Source organism: Pecten maximus, chromosome 2 (assembly GCF_902652985.1).
Source record: "Pecten maximus chromosome 2, xPecMax1.1, whole genome shotgun sequence".
NCBI classification, from domain to species: Eukaryota; Metazoa; Mollusca; class Bivalvia; order Pectinida; family Pectinidae; genus Pecten; species Pecten maximus.
The window spans coordinates 37,654,817-37,674,083 of NC_047016.1; the positions used below are offsets into that span (position 1 = coordinate 37,654,817).

Sequence of the window (19,267 nt, forward strand, 5' to 3'; positions counted from 1 at the left end):
GTGCTGAAACACATTAGTTCGTTCAAAAACTTTCACCAGCATTTTAAAGTATAACTACCAGCATTAAAACTATGCCGTTTATCTTTTTTAAAGGTATTTCTTGTTTTTATCTGACAATTATTTTCTGTGACGTAGGATGCACCTTCACACAAGAACAAGCATGGAACTCCAGAACAGCCTTAATTAGAACCCTGTCCAGTTACGTACAGTAATCCTTTACTTCGTGTAGATTCATTATTACCTGATGTACATTGGACTATACCTTAGAATGTACTTTGTTCATATTTCTCGGGAAATTGCCAATTGCTCATAGCGGTGACCACAAGTACACGTTTTAATCACATACATGTGCGCACTCGCCCCATGAGGTAGGACTTATCTCTGCTGCCCCCATTGCATGATCGTAAGAGGCGACCTTTGTTAATCTGTTCTTCTCCTTCTCAACAACTTTCTTCTTCCTAATGTTCCCATTGACCTTCTCTCACTTCTGGTCTTTCGTTGAGTGTTCATCCCGGTGAGGAAGGCTTTAAATAGTTGTACCCTGTTCGAGACATACCAAAGTCTCGAAAAATGGTAGTTTTTACCCCTGCTGGGCTCTTAGCGTTTAGGGAATGAAACAATTTGTTCATAGTTGTCAGAACTTAACCGATCACTGACTTTATCGACATCCTGTAACATCAGACCATATCATATGCCACCGACATGTTCCAATCATTGCCGACACTGATCCTACCGACACGACTGCCATTGCCGACGCAATAATTTTATCAGTCCCATCATGTGTCGGTAAAGACAGGTTTCACTGTATTTTGTTAATAGTATACTTTGAAACTCAATTGAAGTTGTTGATTAATTCGTTAAACTGATATTTGAATTTCCTGTTAGTTTGCGAGATTTGAATTTTTTTGTTTACTACGTTACAAGATAGGATGCATGGTGGAATGATATGCCTCACCTCCAGGGAATTAGTCAACGACTATTTTCTGTGAAACAGTAGACCTAGGTTGCTTCGTCAAGACACACTATATATGCTATTCGTTAGTGAAGCGTGATGTCAGTATAAACTTGCAGCAGATGCGTTAAAAGTAAATATTGTAGATTTCGCTTGGTTATGAAGAGGACATTATTTTTTGTTAACGTGTTATACAGAACCCAGCGCTGGGACATTTGTAATTCGTTTTTACAAAAATATGTAGCATGTACATCATGTATGTTGTTTTGACAATTTCATACCCACAGAAATATATAAAATTGTACTGTACGTTAAACCCTGGACCTTTTCATGTAGTTTCCACTTTTTTTTCAAAACAAAATCCGGCTTCCTTATTAATTAATCTGAATTACTTTGAAACGTTGGATATATATATTATATGCATACTTGGTAGAAATCATAAGAAAAAAAATGAAAGTTATTTATCGAAGAGAAGACCGTAAAATTTACTAGTTCGTAGGAAAATGATACTTGTAGGTAAGCACTTATTGGTTTATTTTCGGTTGGAAATAATTAAATTGATTGGACTTTTCAAAGTAAGTATGGATAATTGAATTTCAACACGGCATTAGTTCAGTCAACTGAATTTGACTCCATTTTGCTATATTTCAAACATACTCTCTATTAAATATTTTGCACGTTATCTTTTCCATTCTCTTGGACTCAAACAAAACATATATAAATATTTTAGTGGTAGCAAATGAAGCCCTCCAATGGCTAAATGGTACTAGTAGCTTCAGTCTTGTCAAAATTGAAATATGTGTTAATAATGAATTGGTCCTCCGTATGTATATACATTCATACACTTTTTAATCAGTAACTATATTTAGCATTCTCAGAAGCAAAGCAGGGACATATCACCTCATTTTACTGGAATAGGAAGACAACTACATTTCTTTTTTTAAAAGATGTATTTCCAGGAATTTCAAAGAATTTAAAAAGGCTGGGGGTACAGTCTACTGAAAAAGGCGAGATATTATAAAAGTTTGTTATATGTTGTTTTTCATATTCTATTTTCCTATGTACTATCTTAATTACATTCTTGTCATGTTTTTTTTAGGTTACACTACCATCCAATATGATTAACGGCTCGGACAATTACCCTTCCAATTTGTATTTTTTTTTTCCAATTTGCAACCCATCATCAAATAGCCACGTTTGATTGCACTACACTAAACTACACTAAGTATAGCGTTTGGTTTATTTTGTTTAACGTCCTATTAACAGCCAGGGTCATTTAAGGACGTGCCAGGTTTGGAGGTGGAGGAAAGCCCGAGTACCCGGTGAACCCAGAGGTGGAGGGCTAGTGATAAAATGTCAGGACACCTTAACCACTCGACCACCACGGCCCCAAAGTATAGCCTAGTGTAGTGTAGGACAATCAACTTTGGGTGTAATGTAGCATAATAAACCATGGGTATCCATTTAAAGTGTTTGCCACCTTCCTTTTTAAAAAACCTGTTTCATTGATACTGTATATGGCTTCAGGTTTGGGTCCTGTTAAAACAGTTAAATAGAGACTCAGTGATACATATTTAAATTCAGCAATATTTCTTTGCTTGTTTACTGTCACAAACATTTACCTTTACATTCAACGCATCTATTACACTTTCAACAAAGTCAGAATTAGTCTTTTCACATACAAATTATTGTACATTAATGTTAATTTCTTTCAAACTCTAGTATTATGAGGGATTAACATATCAGGCATGTTTATGGGAAAGTGAGAATATCTTTATCATATTGAGATGAAAAAAAAACCCAACACAATATATATAAATATTTGCAAGATTTTATTACAGAATCCCATATATTCACATAGTGGTAACATCTTAACAAAACATGTTACTGATTATTTGTGGAATAATCAATGCATATAGGTCTTTTAGTATCAAAATTCAACTTCTTAACCTGTGACACAAAAAAAAGGCAAAAAAGGCCTGAATTGATCACATACATGTACCATTAGCTAGTAAGAAATGAAGACAAAATTACACTTAACAAATTTTGACCTGGAAACTGTCAGTGAAGTATCATGAAATGGTATATGTATGCAACATTTCTAACAGAGGTATAAGAATTCACTGAACTGATGCATTGGGGAATCGCAACATAGGGTGTTGCATTGACACAGTGTCAGTCACTTCATAGCACTGCATCCAAGGTACCTATATTCCACGAACCTACATGTACAATTATTGGTACCTTTCGTCTAATGAATCTTCATAAGAATTCTCCATTTTTTCTCTCAAATATTTTACCCTTATGACCTTGAAAATTAGTCAACGTCATTCATATGAGGAAATTTTATAGTGTTCTATCATAGGTACCCTGCCTACTGACTGACAGACGACGGATCCTTCACCATGGCTCATCGACACTTTCATGTGATATAAAGATATTAAGAAACCATGATGAAAATAAACCTGATGTAAGATTTAAAACCATGTATTGAACCATCAGATATGACTATAACATGCAGATTAATTGGACTATTACCTAACAAGACACCATAAAATACAACAAGAGAAGAAAACAAAGATTAATTAAAATCTAACTCACTTCCTGTTTTTTCTTAGACAAATTTATCTTATTCCTTCATCACAATCAACTTTGTTATACATTGAATTCCTCATGAGCATGAACACCATTCATTGTTTTTTCATGTAATTTCAACTAACAGTGAAACAAACTTTGTTTTCATATTTTCTATTCATCCATCCTCATCTGATATTTCTACAACATCGCTATCCTCTTGTGCCTCTGCATCATTGTCTTTACTCATCACACCATTGTCTTGATTTTGTTGAACATCGTCTCCACTGTCATCGTCATCGTCATCCTCGCCCCCATTTTCCTCTCCGTCTTCTTCTATCGGAGTCACTTCTACTTGAGTCTTCCTTTTCCGCTCTGATGCTGCTTCCTTCTTATTTTTCTGTCCCTGTCTGTAGGCTACAAGGAACATATATATATATATACAATAAACGTACATGTGTATAGGTACTCTATGTATCTATATATGTCATCTATTCTATGTTCAGAAAATGACGGAAAATCATAATTGGTTATTGATTTATCATAAATTCAAACATATCCCTCTTTGTGTTATTATTGGACAGTTTCAATATCTGTTGAGTGCATATATATATACAATCAACCACCAGGATATTGATGAAATATATACAGGACAGTTGTGTCCATGTGGAACGTAGGTTGCTGGATTGCAAGTACATGCATAACAAGAACTGTTGTAGAGCAGCATAGGTCATTTTGGAAAAGTTTTTGTTCACTTAAAAATTCAAAGTCAAAAAGCAGGTGATGCCATGAAGTATGACCCTATTAATACCAAATATCATTATCAATATGCCTTGCAACACTTGCACCAAAATGCTAATATTAGACAAGGGCCCAATGGGCCCAAATCGCTCACCTGCAATGCAGTGATCTTTTCATATATGGATCCTGCAGTTATTTGAAAGCATGCTACAGGACCAATATAATGTCTCTCTGCACTTTGGCTTTTCACTAAAAGTCATTTAAAGATTTAAGCATACTTGATCGACGTGACCTTGAATGAAGGTCAAGGTCATTCATTTCAACAAACTTGGTAGCCCTTCACCCCAGCATGCTACAGACCCAATATCAACTCCCTGGGACTCTTGGTTATTGAGAAGAAGTTGTTTAAAGATTTTAGCCTTTTTGACCCCTGTGACCTTGAATGAAGGTCAAGGTCATTCATTTGAACAAACTTGGTAGCCTTTTACCCCAGCATGCTACAGACCCAATATCAACTCTCTGGGACTCTTGGTTATTGAGAAGAAGTCGTTTAAAGATTTTAGCCTTTTTGACTCCTGTGACCTTGAATGAAAGTCAAGGTCATTCATTTGAACTAACTTGGTAGCCCTTCACCCCAGCATGCTACAGGCCAAATATTAGGTCTCTGGGACTCTTGGTTATTGAGAAGAAGACGTTTAAAGATTTTAGCCTTTTTGACTCCTGTGACCTTGAATGAAAGTCAAGGTCATTCATTTGAACAAACTTGGTAGCCCTTTACCCCAGCATGCTACAGGCCAAATATTAGGTCTCTGGGACTCTTGGTTATCGAGAAGAAGTCGTTTAAAGATTTTAGCCTTTTTGGCCCCTGTGACCTTGAATGAAGGTCAAGGCCATTCATTTGAACAAACTAGGTAGCCCTTCATCCCAGCATGCTACAGACCCAATATCAACTCCCTGGGACTGTTGGTTATTGAGAAGAAGTCGTTTGAAGATTTTAGCCTTTTTGACCCCTGTGACCTTGAATGAAGGTCAAGGTCATTCATTTGAACAAACTTGGTAGCCCTTCACCCCAGCATGCTACAGGCCAAATATTAGGTCTCTGGGACTCTTGGTTATTGAGAAGAAGTCGTTTAAAGATTTTAGCCTTTTTGACTCCTGTGACCTTGAATGAAAGTCAAGGTCATTCATTTGAACAAACTTGGTAGCCCTTCACCCCAGCATGCTACAGACCCAATATCAACTCCCTGGGACTCTTGGTTATTGAGAAGAAGTTGTTTAAAGATTTTAGCCTTTTTGACCCCTGTGACCTTGAATGAAGGTCAAGGTCATTCATTTGAACAAACTTGGTAGCCCTTTACCCCAGCATGCTACAGACCCAATATCAACTCCCTGAGACTCTTGGTTATTGAGAAGAAGTCGTTTAAAAGATTTTAGCCTTTTTGACTCCTGTGACCTTGAATGAAAGTCAAGGTCATTCATTTGAACAAACTTGGGAGCCCTTCACCCCAGCATGCTACAGGCCAAATATTAGGTCTCTGGGACTCTTGGTTATTGAGAAGAAGTCGTTTAAAGATTTTAGCCTTTTTGACTCCTGTGACCTTGAATGAAAGTCAAGGTCATTCATTTGAACAAACTTGGGAGCCCTTCACCCCAGCATGCTACAGGCCAAATATTAGGCCTCTGGGACTCTTGGTTATTGAGAAGAAGTCGTTTAAAGATTTTAGCCTTTTTGACTCCTGTGACCTTGAATGACGGTCAAGGTCATTCATTTGAACAAACTTGGTAGCCCTTCACCTCAGCATGCTACAGACCCAATATCAACTCCCTGGGACTCTTGGTTATTGAGAAGAAGTCGTTTAAAGATTTTAGCCTTTTTGACTCCTGTGACCTTGAATGAAAGTCAAGGTCATTCATTTGAACAAACTTGGTAGCCCTTCACCCGAGCATGCTACAGACCCAATATCAACTCCCTGGGACTCTTGGTTATTGAGAAGAAGTCGTTTAAAGATTTCAGCCTTTTTGACTCCTGTGACCTTGAATGAAAGTCAAGGTCATTCATTTGAACAAACTTGGTAGCCCTTCACCCCAGCATGCTACAGACCCAATATCAAGTCCCTGGGACTCTCGGTTATTGAGAAGAAGTCGTTTAAAGATTTTAGCCTTTTTGACTCCTGTGACCTTGAATGAAGGTCAAGGTCATTCATTTGAACAAACTTGGTAGCCCTTCACCCCAGCATGCTACAGACCCAATATCAAGTCCCTGGGTCTTTTGGCTATTTAGAAGAAGTCGTCTAATTTTTTTTTAGCCTTTTTGACTCCTGTGACCTTGAATGAAAGTCAAGGTCATTCATTTGAACAAACTTGGTAGCCCTTTACCCCAGCATGCTACAGACCCAATATCAACTCCCTGGGACTGTTGGTTGTTGAGAAGAAGTCGTTTGAAGATTTTAGCCTTTTTGACTCCTGTGACCTTGAATGAAGGTCAAGGTCATTCATTTGAACAAACTTGGTAGCCCTTCACCCCAGCATGCTACAGGCCCAATATTAGGTCTCTAGGCCTTTTGGTTATTGAGAAGAAGTTGCTTGAATGGAAAGTTGACGCCGGACGGACGGCCGGACGGCCGGACGGACGACGGACGCCGCGCCACGGCATAAGCTCACTTGCCCTTCGGGCAGGTGAGCTAAAAAACCAACACTGATGTGCCGACATTAGCTGTCCCTTTTCTTCGAAGAGACAAGTTAAAATACAGGATTTAAAGATTATGCCATCATTGATGTTGATCAATAACTGGTCTTTACTGCAGCCTGGCCCATCATTTAACATCCCCACCCTACTCGGACCCATATGACGACCTTTATATTAAGATACCTATGTATCAAGACACTTTTTGCCTTGTCCCATGAAGTGATGACAGACTACAATAAACATACACAATTGGGAGTGGGGTCTTAATTCTGGGGGATTTCTTGTCCAAACTTACAATCCAGACACTGCTGTAGGGGTTCTACAAAGTGTTCAAACTCCATGTCATCCATGGCAGACATCACATCCTGGGCAGTGATAGTTTTTCTCTTCCCCTTCAGGGCAAAGTTGTTAGAACATGAGGTGGCATATAACACAAACACACTGGCAGCTTTGGAAATGGCCAATCTGGCTTCCTTTGATACATTCACACCATCTGGAATCTAAAATGATCAAGACATGTAGTTAAAATATAAAGATTTGCGACAAATTCAAAGTTTCTTATATGTTGAACATCAAGAATGATTTTTTTAATATTGTTCTAATCAGGACCACATGAAAACTAGATTGAAAGTTGAAATTGATAATTATGGTAAAAGTTACATAATTATGATACAACATGCATAAAAACTTGCTCAGAAATAAAAGTAAATGGAATATAGCTATATGTTACCTTCATCTTTCAAGGTAAAAGAGACATCTAAATATATCGGTAACTACTTGACAACTGAATCTGTATATCCTTTAATTCCCTCAAGTCTCACATCAAAGTTTACAGTGATGATCAAGACGTAAGATGTAAAGTTACAATTAATATTATCAAAACTGAAGTTACATCATAACAGTTCTAATATCAATGTACTAACATTATCATTATGTCAGTTTTTTACATAACTTACACAAGTCAAGATTTACCAATACAAGCTGCTTCCTAACAACTTTGCTGAGGAAAATTTCTAATTCAGTAGAGCATAAGTAGAGTAACTTTATAAGCTAATAGACTGCTATAGCTAAGAGCTAGCTAATAGTGATCTCTGGTTTCAATCCCAGCAGACAATAAATACTGGCCTCTTATAATTAAATTATATTTTTTTTTACCAAAGAAACGGGTCAGCATTTGAATGCCTCTGCTAGGGATTGAATCCAAGACTCCTTGCCAATTACTTGATTATGCTCCACCAAACGAGCTAATGAGACACTTTTACAAATGTAGTCTGCAGGAATTTGAAACAGCTATTATTTCCAACCAGTTTATGATTGATGCAGATCTTCACTCAGCATCATATTTAGCCAAATTTCCTCTGGCCCTAACATGTGCACCAGAGTTGGGACATTCTGACAGCTAGATGTCTTATAGCCAGAATGTAAACACACAACTATATGAAAATGTGGAATTCTCTGGCACTATTAATATTACATTATACAGATCTTCACTTAGAATGATTTAACTTACTGCATCTTTAATAATTCTGGTTACAACAGCATTAGGAAGGTTCAGATCCTCTGGTCTTTCAGCCATTGTTTCTTTCTACAATAGCAACAATTAGACTATTGACAGATGTACATGTTACTTAATAATGTTTAATTTTGGAATTAAATTATTACAGGTCTTATAAAGTATTCATAATTAAAGACAGTGTAATTTCAATAAATGTGACTTTTGGATTGGCCAAAAGTATAAAGCAAAATATGATTTGTCGCAAGGTGAAGTTGTCACTGATGTCAGAATAGGTGGAGTGCTTGGTAATATAATAACAGTCTGATATAACATAAACTAGAAAATGTCTGTAAGACATAAATGCCACTTCTGTCACTTGACACCATGAAACAAAGTTTGGTGAGGATCGCATCAACAGTTCCTAAGATTAGCTCATTACATTGCATCGGGATGGGACAGACATGGGTAACACTATATGCCCTATCATTTCATGGCCGGCGGGTGTATAAAAAGTCCCAAAAATATGCATTTTGCAGGCAAACTGTTACTTTTGTACCTTTCATATGAATATCATTAACATTGATACTAATCCGAGTACTGAGCAGAGCATGGTGAATATGTGCCAAAAAATAGTCACCTTTACCATGTAGATTTGGAGACAGACCCTGGAAACACAAGTGGGAAACACAAGTGAGACCGACAAGTAATTAAGACACCGGGTTATTGCAAAATAATTGCATGTTTAAAATTTGTTGATTACATAAATTTATGGGATGGGGGGTCCGTCTAAATATCTTTAGTTAGTAAATTCGGGAAAATAAACTCGGATTAACGTGAACTTTCATGATACAGTAATTGAAAAAGATTCTACGAGTGTATGTCCTCACGTGTCATAAGAAAATCACTATGTTGGTCCTTACTTACAATAGTTTGTAATTTAGTATCTGAAATCATATTAATCTTACTGAGTTATAACATTCACCTGTAAAAATGTTTAAAAATAGTCTTTGCGGAGGCCAATGGCACGAGTAATGCTATGTTGGTAATGTCAGCAGTGCTCTTTTTGTTTATTTCCCGCCATCTTTGTTCCCGGAAATGGGTCAGCGTAAATAAAATATGAAAAGTATTTCGGTGAAAAATACTATATTTTTTTAAATTAAATCTATGTAATTATTGTTGTAATTTTAGTGATAATGGATCAGTAAGTATAAATATATAATTAGTATATTACATCATTAGTATAAGACAAGAAAAGAAAAATAGGTACAAATGAAATTAATAAATAATTGCAAACCTTAATCCGGAAACTATTAGTCACCTTCTACGCAGACGCAAAAGTAATCAACCGGATGTGGATTACAGACACAGTTGTTCTAGAGTAACAAGTAAAGTGTAAGTCCGTGTATTACCGTTATTGCCCATTTAATTGGTGTACTGAAAGAAACCTGAAACCAGTGTTCCTTTCAGTAAAGTATTTTATAGAACATTACAGATTTCTGATAGTGGTAAACGTTAAACATTGAGTTGGTCGGCAACATGTTCAGTGTCGTTTTCAGATCATTGTATTTTATGATACGTACTATTATACTATGTTCTAAAAGAGGGCTGCATAACTTGTAAACCATGAAAAGGAAGGCTGTTGTGAGGTTTTTTTCCCCAAAAGCACACACGTATCACGTCTTCTGTAAAATAATGACTGTACTTCCTACCTTCACACAACTGTATGTGGGCACATGTATATCTATGGGTAATTATGGACCATAATTTGCCAATTGGTGAATACTGCATCAATATTAGCCATTACATACCTTAGATTAACATGTATTTCTGTTTTTATTTCCAGAACTGTGTGATTCACTTCGAAAATGAGTAGTTCTGAAGAGGTTTCCTGGATTTCCTGGTTTTGTGGTCTGCGAGGAAATGAGTTTTTTTGTGAAGTAATTATTCAAATATCTGTTTATCTATATGAATTTGAAAAGATTAATTTGTATATTGCAATAATAGAATTATTAAGTTTGCTAAAATGTGAATGAGGAACATATCTTTCATTTTCCATTAACATGAACAGGAAATTATGTACAAAAGTCAAAACAGAAATAAACATATATATCTGACTTAAAATATGTTATAGAAAACTGTCTTTCTCATTGTAGGTTGATGAAGACTACATACAAGACAAATTCAACCTGACTGGGCTAAATGAGCAGGTGCCCCATTACAGACAAGCCTTAGACATGATTCTAGACCTAGAACCTGGTAATATTAATTATTTTGAAAATTTGTGTTAATTAGCCCCTTTGGCTTATTGCAGGACAAATAAGATGCTTAGATTTACCATTAATTAAATAAAAACTAGGGGGCCTTTTATTTTGATGGTCATCAGTCAAGTTTAAAAGGTCAATGTTTACACTTCACAACTGTGGATAAAAATATCACAGGATGTCATCATCATCAAACTTTAAGCATGTAATTATTTATTAGCTACACAAGAAATAGATAAATTGTTCATTCACTATTGTGATGAGACTTCATGATCACTTAAAGTTGAAAAATGTCATTTTTCAATGAAGTGCATAATTGTATATACTGTATATATAATCACATACCATTTACTCATGAGCAGGGTGTGGGGTTGTATCTGTGTTAGCCCCTGCTAAACTTACTTCTTTTTTTCACTAAGATATTATATGTAATGCATGTTCCAAAGTTTGTAACTGAAAACAACTGGGAAAATAAATGAACCTTCAGATAGTGGCAATTCTTTAAATTACATTGGATTTTCTTCCCTGAAATGTTTTGCTGGTTGTAAGTTGGATTTACGATAATGGTTGTGACTAACAAAATATACTATACGATCCTGTCTTGGCCTGGTTAGATGAGGAGGAGGAGGAAGAGGAAGGAACAGAAGATACAGCCCCAAATGGTTTGGTCGAACAAGCCTCGGGCATGTTGTATGGATTGATCCATGCCAGGTTTCTTATGACAAGCCAGGGCATGACTATCATGGTATAGCTTTGAGGAGAGACTTGTTAGCAGAGTTGACCTATAGTACTAGGATATTTTGAATTAATGTGTTCAGGGCTATTCCATTTGTTTGAATATATGGGACAAGGTAGTTGGGAGACACCTTTACTAAATAGCTTATAGCTTGAGGTATTCAATAAATACATTGATTTTATGATATGCTTGTGCTCCCAGCTGCCACCCCTCTATTTTCAATTTTGGAATTTCTCCTATAGAACTGGGCTTGCTTTGCGAAAATATACACTGATATGTTCAAATGTTTTATTCGAGTAGTATCATATGCTCTGTATTGACTATTAAAATTTAATGTGATGATCAAAAAGCAATGATGGATTGATTCTTGAAATGTAATATAACTACACTGGACCTATAAAAACTTGCCCAGATCTTCTTTTTTTTCGCAATTCCCAAATTTAGGAGTTGAAACAGGGATATAGTAGGGCTGGGTATTGCGGACCAAAACCGTATTGCAATATATTGCAATATTCAACAGAAACTTGCAATACGTATTGCAATATTATTGACCTTAGTACCATCAACTTGCTCGTCGTCCGCAATTTTTCGTTTCTAGTAAACAATCATAATCTCGAAAGTGCTTGATTTTAACGTAGATGTCCCATACGGCCAAGCGCTTTAGAGACAACGAAACAAGCGCCCCACCAATACGACATAATGACGTTCTCGTGTGTTTCTTTCACGTTTACATAAGTAATTTACGCTATTGGTGCCAACACATAATGTTAAATCAGTGATTAATATGCCTTTTTGTTAACCATCGCGATATACCGGTTTCCAGGGTTTGTGTACCGGTATATCGTATCGACCTGCCAAATTCGCGGTATACCGGTATTTCGATATTATCGCGCACCTCTAGGATATAGATCTAAAAACTATGCCATATTTTTGCCACTGATGAGGAATGCAAGAACTGAAAACCCCACTATTACTGATAGGAAAGAAAAACAAATATCTTAGTTAAGATATCTCTGTATGGTAAAGCAACTACCGGTAAGCATTGGTGACTACATTACTGAACATAATGACCTACAGCTGTAGGCCTGCTTATTGAAACATGACCACTGGGGTTGGAATAAATCGGTATTATGTCATGAAAGTAGCACGTCAGTCTCGTAAACGATCTTTACAAGATCAGGACATCTCTGTGTTGGACAAATTTGGGAAACTCTAGATCTGATGATAATAACAATGAAACTGTATATAAACGAAAACTGGAACTAAACACACAGGGAAAATTGCCCTTGTAGTTGATATTGTAATATCATGATTTAATCAGGGGCATGTTTTTTACAAAAACGAAAACTGGAACTAAACACACAGGGAAAATTGCCCTTGTAGTTGATATTGTAATATCGTGATTTAATCAGGGGCATGTTTTTTTAAAATGCTATAGAGGCTCATCAATTGATCTTTATATTGAATACTGTCAAAACAGAATTATGGGTTTCAAGATTAATTTGAGTCTAATTGTGTTGGTAGAGTCATCAGAGTAGTCAATGCTGTCAATTAAGTGTCAGAAGTCATTTTGTCTAGAAGTAGGTAGGGGCCGCGGTGGCCGAGTGGTTAAGGTGTTGCGACACTTTAACACTAGCCCTCCACCTCTGGGTTGCGAGTTGGAAACCTACGTGGGGCAGTTGCCAGGTACTGACCGTAGGCCGGTGGTTTTTCTCTGGGTACTCCGTCTTTCCTCCACCTCCAAAACCTGGCACGTCCTTAAATGACCCTGGCTGTTAAAAATTGACCCATGTCCCTTCCTTTGTACATAGTGGCTGATTTAGGGGAAGTGCTTGTTTCAGGAAAAGTTGCTTCTAGTTGAGAATTCACCAGTTTGATATGTTGAAAATGCAAAGTGAGCCCAGATAGTTACACTAACATTAACATGTGCATGCCTGTTATTATTTTTCATTTTGTGACTTATCCTCTTAAATCCAGCATACAGAAGAAGAAAATCCATAGCCATTCATAAGTAACCTTTTTTTACAGGGCTTTTTCTCCCAAGTTAGGGATGGGGTCTTTTTGCCTCATTTTGGGAAGAAAATTTGTGAATTGGGAAAGAGGCTTTTTTGGAGAAGGGGGGGGGGGGGGGGGGCGGGGATTTGGCCTAAATAGGAAATAATTTCAATTGGGAATGGGGCCCATTATCGGCCCCAAAAGCCCTCAGAAAAAGCCTTGTTAACAAAAACCTCGAGATTTAAACTGTTTTGCTTGAGGATATATATATGATGGGGAAATATTCATCACGACAAATTACAAAAATCTTTGTACATGTAACATACATTTGACATTGATGTGTGCTGGGTTTACTAAGTCATGTTGTTGTTGATCAGATGATGAACTTGAAGACAACCCCAATCAAAGTGACCTGATAGAGCAGGCTGCCGAGATGTTGTATGGTCTGATACATGCCCGCTACATCATGACCAATAGGGGCATAGCACAGATGGTAAGGTCCTGTCTTTGTAGAGTATACAGAGGTATAGTCTTCCCCTGGTATAGGTTGTATTACCGGTAAAAACTCACATGAGCCAATAAGACCTATCTACATGTAAACACCAGTGGGTAACAGGTACTTTGACTTATACATTACGATGGTTAAGATAAGGATGAAATAAAACATGATGTCCATTGGTAGTAATAACACTTTATACATACAGTGTATAGTGAACCTACTGAGACCAGGCTTGATTGGAAAAAGACAGTGTACAGTGAACCTACTGAGACCAGGCTTGATTGGAAAAAGAAAATATATCTAGTTATTTCGATGTTGATGTTCATGCTAATCAGGGTTTGATATTTTAGAGTTGGGGAATTATTTTTTACTGTATAAAGGTATCAAATCATACTTAAGTGGAATTTCCATCATCATGACTGAAAAAAAATATTCTCGGTACCATATTGTCTGCTTTGAGTTATTAGGGAAGGACATAAAATATAGCTATATGTCATCATGTACCTAGAGTAAGAAAGATTAATTACAGTGACTTGTCCAAGTTTGATTTTAGCATGTTGGTATACATGTATTTTGGGTATTACTTGTACATGACAAATGCATATATTGAATGCAAATAAAAGTGCATAGGCGTTGGTTTCTGTTTCAATGTTAATTATATCATGTAAGAGAGGATATGTTACTTTGTAGTACATTGTATTTTGCATTTCAAAATTCAACAGTTGAGTTTTACTGTTTAGTTTTCTGTTCTCTTTTGTTGTATTTCCTTTGAAATTTTTACTAACTTCTTTAGTGACTAGATCTGTCCAATCTGAAGGAAAGTCTTGATTTTGTCCGTTGAAAAAGCATTTGGTCAATTATAATCATAAGCCTATCTAGTGGACCTGTTGTTGAAGAATGTTACTTGACATACTTATTAACAGTAACCAGTGAAAACATTTGTATTGTGAAAAATTCTAGGACTGGTAAATTGTATTATTGATTTATTTGTTGACAAAGAAAATGAATGACACCTAAGAATTTCCTTATAAACTATTACATGTAAGGGCTATTTTTTCTGTAATCAAATATTTGTTGTTATTTCCCAGCAGGCTAGTTTGTGCTCATATTTAAAATTGGAAAGATTTAACTTTGAAAATGTTTCTACCTGTATGACTCATTTTTGTGTTGTAATTTTAACAGATTGAAAAATGGCAACAGGGAGATTTTGGATATTGTCCTCGAGTTTACTGTGAAAACCAAGCAATGTTACCAATAGGTAAGTACATATCTGGTGTTTCTGTCCTCACAACTTTATGTACAAGGTCTTTGATACGTTGCTGTTCATCCAGCTCTGATATGGTAAGCTGGTAAAAAACTCACACTAGATTTGTGACACCATGTCAACAATACATGTAAATGTTTGATGGTATTATCTCTGCAGGATTGTCTGATGTACCTGGGGAGGCAATGGTCAAGCTCTACTGCCCTAAGTGCCAGGACGTGTACACACCCAAGTCCTCCCGCCATCATCATACAGACGGATCTTACTTTGGGACAGGCTTCCCTCACATGTTGTTCATGGTCCACCCAGAGTACAGACCCAAACGACCTGCCAACCAGTTTGTCCCCAGGTCAGTTTAGTAGCTTTTTGGTTGTCTGTGCACTAAACTGTGCACTCAAATAAGAAAATTAAATTGATTGTTTTCTTCTTTTTGACATGTTGAACTGAATTAAATTTAGGGTTATAGCTCCATTTCTGTCAAGAGTATTGACATATAATATTTCACAAACAATAATAAGATAAAATATGTTAGATATATTTTATAAATCAGAAGTAAGTATTTTTCAGAACTGCTCTTGTTTCTGAAATGATTGCTGATCCAATGAGAAGATGATTAGACTCATCCATTCAGTTTTGGCTTTCTGATTTTTCAAGGAATTATTTTGCTAAAATCTTATACATTGTACAATTTAGTACTCTCTATTCTGTTCAAAAACATGTGGAAATCTTGAGTGAACATTTGCAAATCTATCTTTTTGTCATAGAAAAAAAGAACTGTCAGATTTTTCAAAATGTTGAAGGGCTGTTCCAGGAAAACATTTACCCCACCCCAAGACTCCAGGTTTTGTTAAGGGGTTTACACCCATAGAATTTATTTAATAAATTACATAGAACTTATAGGAAGAAAATCTAACCATGGATAGAACTGATTTATTTTGGAGTCTTGGGGTTCGGTAGATATTTTGATGATATAGCCCTAAGTTGTTTCCACTTATGATATCATAATGTCTAATTGTGCATTATCTGGGTTTTTTTCGTAGACTTTATGGATTCAAGATTCACCCACTGGCCTACAACCTACAGAACCAAGCAGCTGCCAACTTCAAAATGCCAATGAGAGGGCTAGGTCATAACAACAGTAAACGCTGACTCATGTAACCGTAGGGAGCCACTCACTACATTGAAATAAGGACTTTATTTATGAAGTTACCTCTCTCCAGAGAAAGGAGTAGGGGGTATAGCATTCGGTAAACAGTGACTTGTGTAACAGTTTAAAGGGAGACAATCCCTGCAATATGAATTATTGACAAATATTTATGAGGTTACCTCGTTGCCCTGAGGTAGTGATAGTTATAACAAAGATGCTTTTAACAATTGAAGCCTGATGTCATAAGCTACATTATATATTCATAATGGTGTCCTCTTCTTAACTTTCTCCTGGATTAATACTATTTTTTACAATTAGATAGCGTCAATAATAAATAATGTCTAGGACAGTTACCGCTGGTGATATTTTAGTTCGATAAATGAACATCAGCTGAAACATTCACTCAATACAAGAAATATTGTAATCACTTTTTTCTGGGAGGTTTTTGAATATCAGTCAAAGTACTTTATTGTGTGGCGATGTTTTGTGTAGGGAAATTCAATATATCCCGAATGTGATAAAACGTTGATGAGAGAGATTGATCATTGTTGCTAAAGTAGGGTGATCATAGATGTATCATTTCAGGTGAATTTCATACCCTTCAGTTTGTTTCCTTTCTGATGTATTATTGTCTATCATTTGCTCATTATGTTTGTCTAGGAGATGTAACCAAATTAGTACTACATGTACATGAGGGTGGGCATACAGAGTCTTAAACATATATACTTCCTGACTAATTTTATCATTGAGATTAAAGACTCTAGGTTTTAGTGTTTTTACAATCATGGTATGTTATAGTGTATGTCATTAACATAGATTTTGGATTTTAAAATTAAAAAAATTATGAAACATGAAATCTGGACAGAACAAGGATTGATCTGACAACGTCTGTCTTGGTAAAAAAATGTTGCTGGTTTATAAAGAAGATATTTGAGGGGATTTGGTTTGGTTGATGAATTATCCGTATTTTTTAGGTAAAACCATTCACAAAACAGGCATTAATGTAACGATTGTATAAGTACTAGCAATGTTTTCTACCTGTTGTAACAATGCCTCATTTTAGCCAACTTTGTGTATTTATGCAACGCCTTCTAACATAATGTTCTGTGTGTTTAGTAATGGTTAATTTGAAAAAGTCAATTAAGTCTTGTTATAAAAGAGGATTGCTTATTAACCAAATATCAGTGTCGAGTCAGAAAATTTTAAAAAATTATAGGTATTGTTTGCCTGAATTATTGATGGGGACGGTCAGTTGACCTACAGTACGTGAAATGCTGGGTATATCGTTGTTAGTTCTGTCATGACAGTGCTCCTGGCTGGAATTACTGTAGGTATTGGACATTTTTTGATGCATATGCTACTATGTATTGTAAAACTTTTGTGATGTAACAGTTAACTGTAAATACTAGTACTGAGAATGAGACTCTTTTTATACTTACACCAATCTGCTTTGGAACTTTGTATTGGCAGAAATATTAAGAAATATAGAACCATTAAGTAAAATAAAGTATTATTTCATTAATTACAGAACATTAAAGAAAATTTTTTTCTAGTAGAATGGTAAATCGATATAGAAGGTATTGGATATCCTTTTGGTGCTTGTTGAAAAAATCTTTGTTATATGGTTGGTATTTCAATGATTATGAAAACAAGATTTCTTCATGTAAATCTTCAATTTATATTAAAGGTGATGAATTGATATCCTTTTTGTGCTTTCTTTAAATTTCACCTAGGTTTGGGTGAAAGATTCGGTTATTTCTAAAATTGGTCAGAACTCATTCTCAGCTGACCTAATAAAGCTGATGGAACACATATAATGGGCCAGTTTGTTTATGTGGACAAACTGGTTCGTCGGTTTTTAAATGCAATATTTCAAACATATATCTTGATGGACCTGCAAATGTTGAATACAGGCCTTGGGAAGTCTTTGTCAAGACTCGTTTGAAAACAATATAAAATCACCAGGTCCGTGTATATTTCATAAACAAACAACACCGGTCCATCTGGTCTAACCGTTTGGACCGCAAAAACAGAAACGGCCCAGAACTCTATCTCAGTGTTGCTCTAAGTCTGTTTTCGAGGACTGGTGATATACCTTGTGTGTGATATAAGAAACATATTTAATGGTAGTTTTAGTATCTTAAATATCAGTTATTGGCTAAACTGATCCAACTGTCGTCCATGCTCTAGTCACAGTAGACCTTTTACCTAGAAAACTTGAAACGGGTTGGAATATATTGCCTGCCTTTGTGTGGCGAGCAGGGATGACAAATGTTAGTGTACTTTTTGTGTGTGTAGATGTTCAGAAATAACAAGTGCTGTATATAAATCCATATCTCTAGAAACAGGTAATAAAGTCTGTTTCGTTTTGTAACAAAACATATTGTTGTGGTTTTTTTTATGTTTCATATTAGGTCAAAAATGCTATTACAACAATTATTACAAAGAAAATGGTAATATCGCCAGTTTGCTGGTTACCTCCCTTAGAGGCAAGACATGGAAAGCATGGTATCCCACCTTGACTACAGGGTAGACAACTCGTGTATCAGAAGCATTCGTTAGACTTTGTGCCTTGGTCTTTGCCCGGATTCATAAACATTCCTTTTCTTACGAAAACTCCATAAATTGAAATTTTCTTCTGTGAGGAAAATTCCATAAGTTTAGGAGAATAGATGAGACTGGAGTCTTGACTTTTCCTATTTGCGTATTTCTTTTATTTGGGCTTCTTTCCCAAAATTTGACATGTCTTGTATGTCATCAACATTTAAAAGTACCTTCCATTTTGCTTTCTCTTTTTGTCAGTACAGTATTTACAAAATCGAAAATAATAGCATGTATATGAGACGATATTAAATTCTTTATCTGCTCATCGAGATTGATTTCTCCAGAGTATCCACAGGAGTAGAAATACCGCCAT

General features: G+C 36.0%; 2 protein-coding genes across 2 annotated transcripts; one reads left to right on the top strand and one right to left on the bottom strand.

The window, feature by feature from the left end:
• Positions 1–2,765: 2,765 nt before the first annotated feature.
• On the bottom strand, positions 2,766–9,559 carry LOC117321987 (DNA polymerase epsilon subunit 3-like). Its single transcript, XM_033876642.1, has 4 exons — positions 9,431–9,559; positions 8,464–8,538; positions 7,249–7,453; positions 2,766–3,943 (listed from the first exon to the last, which is right to left on the bottom strand). Exons 2-4 carry the CDS (start codon positions 8,527–8,529, stop codon positions 3,705–3,707), a joined length of 510 nt encoding a protein of 169 aa, XP_033732533.1. The 5' UTR covers positions 8,530–8,538; positions 9,431–9,559; the 3' UTR covers positions 2,766–3,704.
• A 204-nt stretch (positions 9,560–9,763) lies between these two features.
• On the top strand, positions 9,764–18,729 carry LOC117321986 (casein kinase II subunit beta). The gene is made up of 7 exons (XM_033876641.1): positions 9,764–9,840; positions 10,292–10,385; positions 10,602–10,704; positions 13,818–13,933; positions 15,122–15,197; positions 15,363–15,552; positions 16,244–18,729. Exons 2-7 carry the CDS (start codon positions 10,314–10,316, stop codon positions 16,350–16,352), a joined length of 666 nt encoding a protein of 221 aa, XP_033732532.1. The 5' UTR covers positions 9,764–9,840; positions 10,292–10,313; the 3' UTR covers positions 16,353–18,729.
• Positions 18,730–19,267: the final 538 nt, after the last annotated feature.